We start from the raw sequence: 13,029 nt of genomic DNA, 5'->3' as shown, positions 1-13,029 counted from the left end.
AGTTTTAGCAGGAAGAGAACGCTGGAGGAAAGTTGAGGACAGGGAAGGAAGGAAGGAAGGAAGGAAGGAAGGAAGGAAGGAAGGAAGGAAGGAAGGAAGGAAGGAAGGAAGGAAGGAAGGCCTCAGACTTTCGTTATTTTTCTAATCTTATGGAATGCACATGTTTGAAGTACAAGTGTAAGAGACTAGCCCGGAGGGAAAGTAAAGGAGAGAATTCCAGGAGAGCAATAAAACAAGCCTTTTATTGTTATCACAGCTAATGATAAGGCGAAACAGCCGTAGGTACCCACTCTAGTGGGTCCGTACCATGCAAATGGCTGTCACACTATGTGCATAGCAAACAAAGATTATATACCTCTGGCTTATCTAAAATTTGACCAGTGCCTGAGGGTCTTCCTCACCTTTCACACCCACTTGGCACAAGTGATACCAATGACCTAACTTGTTTATTCTGATCTTTCTTCTCCCTTTGGAACTTCCTGGAGAAAGGCACCAGCTCACAGGAAGGGAGGGGCATATGCAGAGGCAAAGCTACGTAGGAAATAGTTTACTACTTTCTGGCTTATGGTCCCCTTCACACGTGTTTATCTTTAAGGTCTCAATAGTCCTTTGAGAGCTCAATAGTTACTACTACTCCCAGTTTAAAGCGGCTGAGTGAGGAAAATTGGCAGAATAGGTCTTTTGGATTCAGATTCAACTCACCATTCAGTTCTGCCCCCAAAAATTGAAGACTTATCTTTGCTGGAGAAGTGTTTGTATATGTGAGAGAGATTGTATGAAGGATTAGAGGATGGAACCGGTCTAACACTTCGCCCCAATACAGAAATAATCCAAAATAGAGAATAGCTTGAACTAAAGTTCAGAGCAAAGTTGCTGACAACAGAATGTGTTACCAGGTGGAAACTGTACATTTCCTATAAAGGTATGTGTGTCTTTTGAGTCCGGATTTATGACTCGAACACAACACTAGACTCAACCTTTGAATGATCAGTCAGTGCTTCGCTCCATCTCAATGATCCAGTGGGCCTCCTTGACTTGGGACTAGTCCAACACCAGGCCACTTTGTTTCTGTATGTAGATAGAGTAAATCTGCCTTTTTGGTTTGTTGTTTGAAGCAGAAAATATCTTGATGTGGCCATAAATGTAATTAACTGCCCCCTGAACGAACTCAGTGCCAAGTCAAGGCAAGAGAAAGTTACATCAAGTGCTGAGAGAACTAAGTGGTAGGAAGCATTTAGCACTTTGTATAAAGGTTGGCAAAGATGACAACTGAGAAGGGTGGCTGCTTTGAATGGGCCTATCCATCCAACAGATATTCTAACAGAGATATACAATCATAACTAAATTGTTGCCAACTTACTGGGTTGCCATCAATGCCGGGAGGCCCACGTTCCCCAAAATCACCAGGAAAACCCTGAAGAGAGGAGGGAGAGAGTGGGAAACCCCTTCGTTACAAAGCAGAACAAGATATGGATACAAAGGAGGTTAAGTACAAGACCTGGAAAGCTTTTGCCTCTTTCCTACTCATCATCACATCAAACTGCCAATTGTTGCTGATTAATAGGATTGTTGTTTCCGCTTTCCTTCAACCCAATATTTAAAGCAGTTAACAAGAGAAACTGTAAATCCATCCCACCGGAGCAGATGATTTAAAAACAAACCTCTGACAAATCCAGAAAGATGCTCTTAATCATTTACAACATATGGAAATGATTAACAGACAGAACTCGTTCAATGTTGTAGCAGGACATTGCAGCTCCTTCCCTTTTCTTGTCAGCTAATTTCCAATTGACTTTTGACTGAGGCATTCACATGGAGGAGATATATAACCTCAGCAGACTGAAAGCGACACCTGTTATAGAACTCCAATATGCCAATGATAACGTTGTCTTAGCTCTCTCCCCCCCCCCCCCCCCAATTTGGTCCCATCTGAAAACTTGACGATCATGCCTTCTAAGCCTTCATCTAGGAGCCCCCAGTGGTGCAGTGGGTTAAACCCTTGTGCTGGTAGGACTGATCACTTCAAGGTTGAGTTGCTGACCTGAAGGTTGCCAGGTTCAAATCCAACCCAGGGAGAGTGCGGATGAGCTCCCTCTATCAGCTCCAGCTCCATGCGGAGACGTGAAAGAAGCCTCCCAAAAGGATGGTAAAAACATCAAAACATCTGGGCATCCCCTGGGCAACATCCTTACAGACGGCCAATTCTTTCACACCAGAAGCAACTTAGTTTCTCAAGTCGCTCTTGACACACACAAAAAACCCTTCATCTAAGTCATTAATAAGGATGTTGAATATGTTCACAATCTCCCAGAGAGCACCTAGTAACCATTCACAGAATCCCAGATTCCAGAAAACCTTGGTTGAGAAACCCTGGTCTTCCTGGAGAAATTGGGACCTCCAATGACTTTGATTCTGTCCAAAAAAATCTAGGACTCAACGGGGAATCGTGTGATAATGTGGCACATTACAAGCAGGGTAATAGCTTTTTATAATTGTGCTTTTGCAATCCCATCTATGGTGAGTTGTAGATTTTGTTAACTTTTCCCACTTTGTCTGCCCCTGGGATTTTTACATCTCGAATGCAACTGGGTTGCTGTGAGTCTTTTGGGCTGTCTGGCCATGTCCTGGAAGCATTTTCTCCTGACGTTCCGCCCACATCTGTGGCAGGCATCCTCAGAGGTTGTGAGGTCTGTTGGAAAGGGAGGTTTATATATCTCTAATGCAAGTTGCTGTTGCCACTACTGTCTCCTCGTCTTGGCATTCTGCTCTTTCTTCTTTTGCATGGATATGATTCAGCAATAGATCAGAGAAGGCAGTTTCAATTTTCTAAAAGTGTTTGAATGCCAAAATGCATGATCTGCGCTGGAGATTAGTTTTTTCAACCCTTGTGTATCGTTTATCTCTCCACCTCGTTCTATAGAATCAAAGGCAGCCTTGAAGTCGGGACAGGCAGCAATACAAATGATCTTTTCTTTCAACTTTTTCCATATTGGTTAATCAGATGGGCAAGAGTGAGTATGTGATCCATTTTCAGGGCAAAGGAGGCCTGGTCTGAATTCTATTTATTCCTTGAAGATAAGGATCGCTTGCAACACACAGCCTTCCCATTTACAGAGCAGATATTTGGCATATAAGCTGCCTGTAATGTCAATCAAAAAGACTGACTTCTAGCTTTTAGATTATATTCAGTTTCGACTCTCATAAATGGCTAATATAACCCTCTTAAACTGTTGGGACTTGAGCAGCTAGATTTAGAGCATTCAAAAGCTGCACCATCCCCAGTGAATCCACTTTGCTCAGATAGGTTCCCATCCTTGCCAAAAAGCCAATTAAACCTTCGCCTCCTTGATTTTTTTTTTTAAAAGAAAAGTTACAAGAAGCCAAACCCTTTTTAAGAAACTGTTACTGAGTTTCCATCTTCGACTTCAAATAGCTATAAACACTTCCAACATGTACATCTAAGTGAAAGTGTTTGAAATAAACAAACAAACCTGATTTGGTGAATACAGAGTTTCAAATACATTACTCTGCAATAGAGTTGCAAACATATCGCTATCCAAGTGAAAGACTAGGATAGCATATGGCTGAATATGCGTGCCCAGTGTGGAATACATCTCACCACGTCAAAACAGTGGATGTTGCTCTGAATGAGACATGCCGCATTATCACAGGATGTCTATGTCCAACACTGCTGGAGAAATTATACTGTTTAGCCAGTATTGCACCACCTGATATCTATTGGGAAGTAGCAGTCTGTAATGAAAGGACCAAGGCAGTGACATCTCCAGCCCATCCTCTGTTCGGATATCAGCCAGCATGCTAATGCCTTAAATCAAGAAACAGCTTCCTAATATCTGCAGAGATACTCGCAGGAACACATCAGCAAGCAAGAGTCCAAAAGTGGCAGGCTAAAACCCAGAACCTCAATCAGTGGCTGATACCAGATAAGAAAGTCTAATGGCTTCTGCCTCTGCTGGTGTCTAAAATGTTTCTAAAATGGAGTTTGAGTCCTGAACAGTCCCAGTTGTGATTACAGTTGTACACATGGTGTGCAGCTCCTCCCACAAAATGAGTTAAGGAAAACTGCATACCAATATACACATATACAATACAGTAAGCAATCTGAATTATATAAAATAATTAAAAAATATATAAAATATAAAATAACTAGTGGAGACTTGGAGAAAGATGCTGTTTCCAACAGAAGGTGGGATAGAAATAAAGATATTATTATTATTATTATTATTATTATTATTATTATTATTATTATTATGGCACAGCAAATGAGATATATATGCTGGATTTCGTATCACAGAATCACAAGTCGAACACTTCCCAAGCATTTAGGACTAAGTGATATATTTTCGGATGATGCCAGTAAGGTGGCCTTTTGCAGTTGACAAAATTAGTCTTATTATTATTATTATTATTATTATTATTATTATTATTGATAATTGTTTTATTTTTGTATCCTGCCTCTATCTCCCTGAAGGGACTCAGGGCGGCTCACTTAGGGACAAGTCTGAACAACATAGATTAAAACAAAGATCAGTAAAATTAAAGCATTATTATTATTATTATTATTATTATTATTATTATTTATTGACATGATATTGTATGACACAGCAAACAAGATAGATATGCTGGATTTCGTATGTGATTTTGTGATTATTATTATTATTAATGTGGGCTGCTATTTCTCTCCTGTTGCTTTGCAGCTTGCATTTTTGCATTTTTAGAAATAATGCTATGTGACTCTAGTTTTCCCACAAAAAATGGGTGAAAATTAGCCAGGACTTTCCCATTGCTCATGGATGGGGTGGGAGACATAATGTTCCCTTTGACTACCACCACATGAGGAAACCACTGAATTCCCACTCAGACTTGCCTTTCTGACAGATTGAGAAAATAGTAAAAATGGGGGCGGGGGAAAGCCTTCTCAAACCCTTGTTTCCAAGACAGAGTCATCATGTTCCTTTCACGTCCTGTGGAGCTGAACTCCCCTGGAAAGATGTCAAGCTCTGACTCATGTCCAGCGCTGGCTATTTTAATCTCTTTTTCTTTCTTTCTTTCTTTCTTTCTTTCTTTCTTTCTTTCTTTCTTTCTTTCTTTCTTTCTTTTTTGCATCCTTACATCATTCCAAGAGGCCCACACAATGTAGCAAACCAAGGTTCCCAATTGCTCCATCTATTGAGGCTTTATAGCAATCAAGAGCAAGGGACATGTAAACATCTGGCTGTGGAACCTTCTCTTCCCTTGAGTATATACATTGGTCCATTTATAGGGAGCAGCTGTACAGCTGGGTGGAGGGGAAGGGAGCAAACAGAGAGACTCAAACGCATTTCAAAAGATCCATTACTTTTGACAAGAGAAGTCATGGTGCCTCTCTATTCTCTTTACCTGGAATACTGTGTCCAATTCTGGGCCCCACCATTCAAAAGAGATATTGACAAGCTGAAGGTGTCCAAAGGAAGAGGGCAACTATAATGGTCAAAGGTCTGGAGACCATGAATCCCTCTGAGGAGCAATAGGCCCGGGCTGTGGCGCAGGCAGGAGAACAAGCCAGCTGCAATTAACTGCAATGAATCACTCTGACCAGGAGGTCATGAATTCAAGGCCCGCTCGGAGCCTATCTTTGTCTTGTCTTTGTTCTATGTTAAAAAGCATTGAATGTTTACCTATATGTGTAATGTGATCCGCCCTGAGTCCCCTTTGGAGTGAGAAGGGCGGAATATAAATGCTGTAAATAAATAAAAATAAATAAAGAACTGGGTATGTTTAGCCCCAGAAGAGAAGGTTGAAAGGAGACATGATAGCCACCTATAAATATGTGAAAAGGTGTCATAAGGACATCCCCATTGCCTTCGCACTATAAGAGGGTTTCGCGAGATCGGTCACTCTCATTGCAATGGTGTAATGACTGTGAGGCCACGGACCATATTTTAGCTCTTGGGAACCACTGGTGGTCCACAGACCACAGGTTAGAAATCACTGCTCTATAGGTTCACCTTAATGGCTCCATAACCAGAAAACAGCACAAAGTGGGGATATTCATATCACTAAAGAGAATGAGGGTCAGTGGCTTCCTCTGACCCATGAAGTACACTTTGCACACCCCTGGTTTAGCATTTTGTTTAACTTCCCTAAAATTCAGACTAAAATCTCAAGTGGATCCAACCCTGATAAATACACAGAGCATGAAATCCACCAACTACTGAAGATATAGCAATTCGTTTTAAATATACTGTATATACTCGAGTATAAGCCTAGTTTTTCAGCCCTTTTTTAAAGACTGAAAAAGCCCCCTCGGCTTATACTCGGGTGAGGGTCCTAGTTGGCTTATATTTCGGTCAGCTTATACTCGAGAATATATGGTACATTTATTATTTTTCTCTATTATTATTGGTATTATTACATGTATTATTTTTCTCTATTACTTTTGCTACTATTACATTTATTTTACATTATTATTATTATTATTATTATTATTACATTTATTATTTCACTCTGATCTTATTATTATTACATGTATTATTTTCCTGTATTTATTATTATTATTATTATTATTATTATTATTATTATTATTATTATTACATGTATTATTTTACTCTATTATTGGGTTGTTGTATGTCTTTCGGGCTGTGTGGCCATGTTCCAGAAGTAATAATGCTCTATTATTATTAAAAGGATACATAATGGCATTTACATTAAAAAAGATGAGAACTATGATTGGATCGGAGTTGGACAGTCTTATCTTAAATTTGAGCTTTATGTAAATATTCAAAAACATTTAACCTACTGATGCCTCAATTAATGTAATTTTGTTGGTATCTATTTTTATTTCTGAAATCTACCACCCTCGGCTTATACTGGAGTCAATGTTTTCCCAGTTTTTTTGTGGTAAAATTAGGTGCCTCAGCTTATATTTGGGTCGGCTTATATTTGAGTATATACGGTATGTGTTTTAGATTACTGCACATTGCAACTTGGCATTCTAATTACACACGTTTTTATGAATAGCTTTTTGAAAAACAGATATAATGGGGGGGGGGGGGGACATCCAGACTGAAACAACACATACTTGCAAAAATGGAATGCCCACTGGTCCCAGGGGGACACAGATGTCCATTTGTTGAAAAGATAAAACCAAAAAGGACCCTATCACAAAGCCGGGAGGGGAGGCGGAGAAGAGGCTTTTTTGAATGGAATATTGCAAAAGCCAAAACAACAGCTGGAAAGCATTGAGCACTCAGGCACAATGTATGTGCAATCATGTCAAAAACCCTGACCAGACCTCCAAGCTTAACAACCGTTGCCTTGTTTACTTTCAAATCAGAGGTTTTCTCCAATCGTACGTTTTTCACAGAAATGAGCTCAAGATGCCTCTAGTGTGACCACTACTCCGGTCACTACTCCTGGCAGGATTCCCTGCTTCCCCACCACCACTGGTTCTTTTTATCCTACAGTGTAGAGTATATGAGAAAGACAGTTATCCTCACATGCTGTTTATTGTGAGAAGGGCCATCATGAGGAGGTAGAACAAAAGGAGAATGGATAGGAAAAGAGAAAAGTACATTATCCAATCAGTGGATCTTGTGCAGTGGGAGATGTTCTATTGGGGCAGAAAAACAGATGGGCAGACAGAGAGAAAATGATACTTATAGGTAACAGCAGCATATAGGATTGTTGTGCATTTTTTGGGATGTATGGCCATGTTTCAGAAGCATGCTTTCCTGACGTTTCACCCACATCTGTGGCAAGCATCCTCAGAGGTTATGAGGTACTGTATATTGGAAAAACTAAGTAAGGGTGGTTTATATATCTGTGGAAGGTCCAGGATGGGAGAAAGGACTCTTATTAGGTCCCTTTTATTTGGGTATTTTAATCTGATGATTTTTTTATATATTGCTGCTGCAGTTCCCCCATCTATGAAGTCGACTGAATTGTATTTGGTGGTTGATTGATATTATTACTGTTGTATTAACTCTGTTTTATTGCCTTATTGTGTTTTATCTTTTGTATATTGTGTAATGTATTTACATTGTTGTTTTTGTAAACTATGCTGATCGGGCTTTGCCCCATGTGAGCCGCCCCGAGTCCCCGCGGGGAGATGGTGGCGGGGTATAAATAAAGTTGTTGTTGTTATTATTGTTGTTGTTGTTGTTGTTGTTGTTGTTGTCTGTTGGAGGCCAGTGTGAATGTTATAATTAATCACCTTGATTAGCATTAATGGCCTTGCAAGATTCATTCCTGCCTTACAACATTCACACTGGCCTCCAACCGTCAAGAGTCTATCAAAATAGTGACACACGTTTCTGGCAACTTCAGGCAGCAAATGATTTATAAACACAAAGGGAAGCTCATCACTATGAGTATTTCATATTCCTCCAACCCTGCACCGTCCTTCCAGCCCCCTCCCTGCCGCTGCTCACTCCCTCATCCCTTACTTAACATTTCTGTTGAGCAAAAGTCTGCATAATAGACGAGGAAAAACTTTACCGGCCTACCCATCTTGCCCCTCTTCCCGGGAACTCCGGGGATCCCCTGAAAAACAAGCAGAAAGAGTCATTTTTGTTGTGCTGGATGCTTTTTTCTATCAAGTTTTTTTAACTGGTCGTCATCTTTTTAATAGCTTAACCACCTTTTCAACTTTTCCTTTCATATGTATTTCTTGTGCTTCAAACTGGAAAGAAGGCAGGGAATACCTCTATCAAGAATCAGGAGGAGGAATAGTATTAAACCAGAAATGGGAAATTTTACATGACTGTTACAAGTCAAAATGCCAACATCTTTCTAAGAGGAAGAATGGGAAAGTGTAGCCTTCTTCTGCAAACCTTTCCTGCATAAATGGAGAAACATCCAGGCACACATAAATTTGTGTCCTCTAACCCAGACCAGGATGTAGACACTGGGCTTAGCAGGAAGAATAATTAAGCTACTGATCTGGAACTAAATGTAGACCAAAGCCAAGGCACTCTCTAGAGAACCTTCTGTTTATGTTTCTTATTTGGTTGCACAAGCATTAAATCAGCCGCTCAAAAGCATTAGCAAGTGCCTTCTGCCCATCAGCCCCACAGGCCCAGGGATAGGTTTCCTTACTCAGAAGCACAGGGTGGAGATTAGGAGTGGGGCAGATGGAGGCTGGAGGTCCCCACTGATGGCCACAAAGCCCTCCTTGACCCATAGCTAAGCACCTGTTCTTGCTGAAGCCTATGAGTTGCAAAGGGCACAGAGTGCAAGAGGCCTTGTTTGGAAATGGTAATATTATGTAGTATGGATGGAATTTTTATTTTACTTATTATATATATTTCCATGCAGTCAATCCAAATGACCAAACCTTAGAGCTTCTCATATGATCCCTACATCCCCACAACAGCCAAACAAGGAAAGCTGGGCTGAGTGACAGAACCTATGGCTCTCTCCCACTCTGCCACTCAACACTGTTGTGGGGATGTAGGGATCGTATGTGATGCTCTAGGGTCCTTGGAAGAAGCATGAGTTAAAAATAGAGGGATATGGCTCAAAAGAGGGCCTTTTTTGGCACCGTGTTGTCATCAGGATAGGACTCTGGGATACAAGTCCACCTTGGTGCCCACATGTATTATCATTTGTTCAGTGTCACTTGGAAGGATTTGAAATGGTACACATTCCCATCTAAAGAGACCACACATCCACTATGAAGAACATCATGATCGGATTGTAAAACGGCCTTGCTCAACAAAGGTTCAAAGCCATGAATGCATGGATGCCACAAGTGGCAAACCTCCGTGATTGACTAGGCTATAATTGACTAGGCTACAAAGCCTTCCCATTTACAGTAGATTCTCACTTATTCAAGCCTCGCTTATCCAAGCTTCTGGATAATCCAAGCCATTTTTGTAGTCAATGTTTTCAATATATCATGATGTTTTGGTGCTAAATTCCTAAATACAGTAATTACAACATAACATTACTGCGTATTGAACTACTTTTTCTATCAAATTTGTTGTATAACATGATGTTTTGGTGCTTAATTTGTAAAATCATAACCTAATTTGATGTTTAATAGTCTTTTCCTTAATCCAAGATATTCGCTTATCCAAGCTTCTGCCGGCCCGTTTAGCTTGGATAAGTGAGACTCTACTGTAGTTAGTTTTTATAGCACTATCCAAAAACTGGAGCAGATTCACCATCCCACCAACCTGGAAGCCACAGACAAAAACGACAAAGACAAAAATACTCACTCGTTCTCCATCAGCACCAGGCAGGCCAAACAATCCTGGCAGACCAATGTACCCCTGTGGAAGTGGAAGGAGGAACAAACAAACAGGGTTTTGTCTTCTGCAAAGAGGTGGGAAGAAGGCAGGTTAAGGCTGGATAGTGAGACTGCCATCCCTCAGGATCAAGTCGAGCGTCCTCCAGCGCTGGGTCCAGGAAAGGTGGCAGCCGTGACGAAATAAACCTTGAGGCAAGTGTATATGCCCATGGACTGCATGGTGCTGGCTCCCACGATGTAGTCCAAGGGCACATACCCCCACGCCAGGGATCGTGAGGAGGACTCCAGGAAGGAAGGAAGGAAGGCACCCGCCAGCTGGGAGGCAGGGAGCAGGGCCTTACCTGGCAGCTGGCACAGAAGTACACCTGGGAGGAAATGGAGCTTGGGTCTAGGTTAACAACAATTCATTTTCTTTTAAAGATATTCACATTGAGTACCAGAGATTTCCCTCAAAGACCTGAGAGAGCCAAGGACGCCTCGACACAGTCTGCAGCACCCATCAGCCCTGCAGTGACTAGAATTGACGGATGTTGTGGTCAGAGTTCACCTGAAATGTCATTTTGAGCCACAGTTCTCAGACCCTGTTGACAGCCATGCAGGCTGGGATGTTCTGTGAGTGGTAGTGCCCCAAAATCAAAGGACCGTTTGTAGGCCAACACACCTGGAAGGGGCTTAGTTGGGCTTAAACTCAGGGGAGTGTGCTTGCTCCATCAATGTTTAACATTTATACAAATGACCAGCCACTACCAGAAGGGAGAAAGACGATCATGCCATCACCGCTCAAACAAGGAGCTTTGAAATGATTGAACAGAAGCTCTCTGAAGCTTATGGAGGAGAAAGGTAGGTGCCTGTTAAGAATTGTGGGAGCTGCAGTCCGAAACACCTGGAGGGCTGAAGTTTGTCCATGCCTGCTGTAGAAGATGTTTTGGGAACTTCCGCTAGTTTGTGCCAGGGACATACCTCACGGATACAACTGTTTCTGTTTTTCCTGGAAATGCATCCTGGGCTTGCAAGGAATGGCTTGTGGGCCGACACCAGTCCAGGGACCACCTCTTTGAAAAGTATGGCTTTACTTGACATTAGCACATTAACCCCGCCTCTCATGTTGAAAAACTAGCTCAAAGGTCACCCTGCTGATAGCATCTTTAGCAAAAAAGCAAAAAAAAATGTGACTGGTTTTTCTGTTTTGGCAGTGAGGATAAAACTCTGGCCGCTGTGCTAACGGCTGAGTTTGAGGGCTGATCCGTCACACAACAAACGAAAACTGCCATTTGGCAAACGGCTCGGCTAATGAAATCCAAAAGCCAGAGGAAGTTTTGTGACAGCTGGAGCAACATTTTTGACCCTCACTCTTCCTGCACGGGAATGCCTCTCGGTCTTTTTTTTTTTCTTTTTTTTTTACCAGCCTCAAAAATGTACAGCTGAGAGCACAAGCGCCTTGACTACCTGGGGCACGATCATTTTGAGGATACTAAACAGCTGATTCGCACCCTTCCCTTCCCTCCTCCGCCCACTTCCCTCTATCTCTCAAATCTCTTTTGCATTCAAGAATGAAAACTGCTGATGGGGGTCAACTTTTGTTTATCGCTTGCAATTTTCCTGGTGAAGAGAGCCAGCTGGTAGCAGTTATAGCTCAGAAGGGAAAGGAGCACATGACAGAGAAGGAGGCAGATTTATTGGCTCTGAGCTAATACATGATTTATAATTCCAGTCGGAGAGAAGGAGACGGTTGACTGGAGCGCTATCTCTCTCTCTCTCTCTCTCTCTCTCTCTCTCATACACACAAAGGGCGGAGGAGAAGCATCAGCCAAGTATCTTAAGAAACCTATGCTAGACCAGAAACCTAAGTGCAAAAGATGTTCACAATGATTTTTTTGCACTCTCCACAACTGCCCTAAATTGCTCGATTTCAATCCTTAGGCAATCCCTTGTTGTCTGAGTATGGTGGCCTTCCAAGTGTAGTGTCTTGGCGGTGGATACGTAGGTGACTGTAGAGCCCTATTCTTGACCCGCATGTGAGAACATCCATTTCCACGTGGAAGGTGGTCCCGGTCAGAGTTGGATTGACATGCCTTCTTCCTCTTGGCACATTTCTCCCTTTCACCCTCCATTCGTGCCTCCACAGCACTGTTGGTCCCAGCTGACTTCCAGCTAGAGCACTCAATGGCCAGGGCGATGAAGATGGAAAATCAGGTTGGGGCAATAATATATCCCTGTTTGACACCTGATTCCAGCTTAAATTCCACAAATTCAGTAGAAAAGGATGAGGCTCCCAACAGCACATGATACCAGGAAATAAAACCTTCACTGCGAACAATGGAGCGAAGAGTGCTTGCTCCTGATGCTGAGAATGATTACTCTGCACAGAACTGGCCAAGGGTTTCCGGCTGCTTCCTCCTCCAACAGCTGCTGGCAGGCCGAGAAAAGGACAAGGCCGATCAGTTCCAGCTGTTCCTCACTCCAGCTCGGCAAGAAGACTGAGGAGCAAACCCTGGTGCAAAAGAGGCCGTCCTCCCTCCCAGGCAAGCTTGGATGCCAGTGGTTAGAGTATTGACCTCTGAACAACTAAACTTTAGTTTAAACCGCCACTCACACAAACAGACAGAGGTATCTGGTTCTCTCTCCACCTCCACCATAGCATCCTCCGGGCACAGACATCTAGAAACTTGCTGTTCTTACAAAGATGAACATGTACACTCCTAAAGCCCAAGAACCACATGGTAATGTCAGGAGGGCAGTGACCTGCGTACACCTTAAGGGGATTTCTTGTACCA

The 13,029-nt window shown here is 42.2% G+C and overlaps 1 protein-coding gene and 1 non-coding gene across 3 annotated transcripts in view; both read right to left on the bottom strand.

Moving 5' to 3' along the window:
- Positions 1-13,029, bottom strand: part of col27a1 (collagen type XXVII alpha 1 chain) — a 127,538-nt gene that overhangs the window by 73,032 nt on the left and 41,477 nt on the right. For both annotated transcript variants that reach the window (XM_016996978.2, XM_062960436.1), the window contains 3 exons: positions 10,224-10,277; positions 8,500-8,544; positions 1,361-1,414 (listed from right to left, as the gene is read on the bottom strand). In XM_016996978.2, the coding sequence (XP_016852467.2) occupies positions 1,361-1,414; positions 8,500-8,544; positions 10,224-10,277 (153 nt within the window). The remainder of the gene's footprint in view (positions 1-1,360; positions 1,415-8,499; positions 8,545-10,223; positions 10,278-13,029) is intronic.
- Positions 10,434-10,525, bottom strand: mir455 (microRNA mir-455). Its single transcript, NR_129974.1, has one exon. It is a non-coding gene; the product is annotated as a microRNA mir-455 (primary transcript).

Source organism: Anolis carolinensis, unplaced genomic scaffold, assembly GCF_035594765.1.
Source record: "Anolis carolinensis isolate JA03-04 unplaced genomic scaffold, rAnoCar3.1.pri scaffold_7, whole genome shotgun sequence".
Taxonomy (NCBI): domain Eukaryota; kingdom Metazoa; phylum Chordata; class Lepidosauria; order Squamata; family Dactyloidae; genus Anolis; species Anolis carolinensis.
The sequence above is the reverse complement of the archived record's forward strand: the minus strand, read 5'-3'. Positions and strand labels throughout refer to the sequence as shown.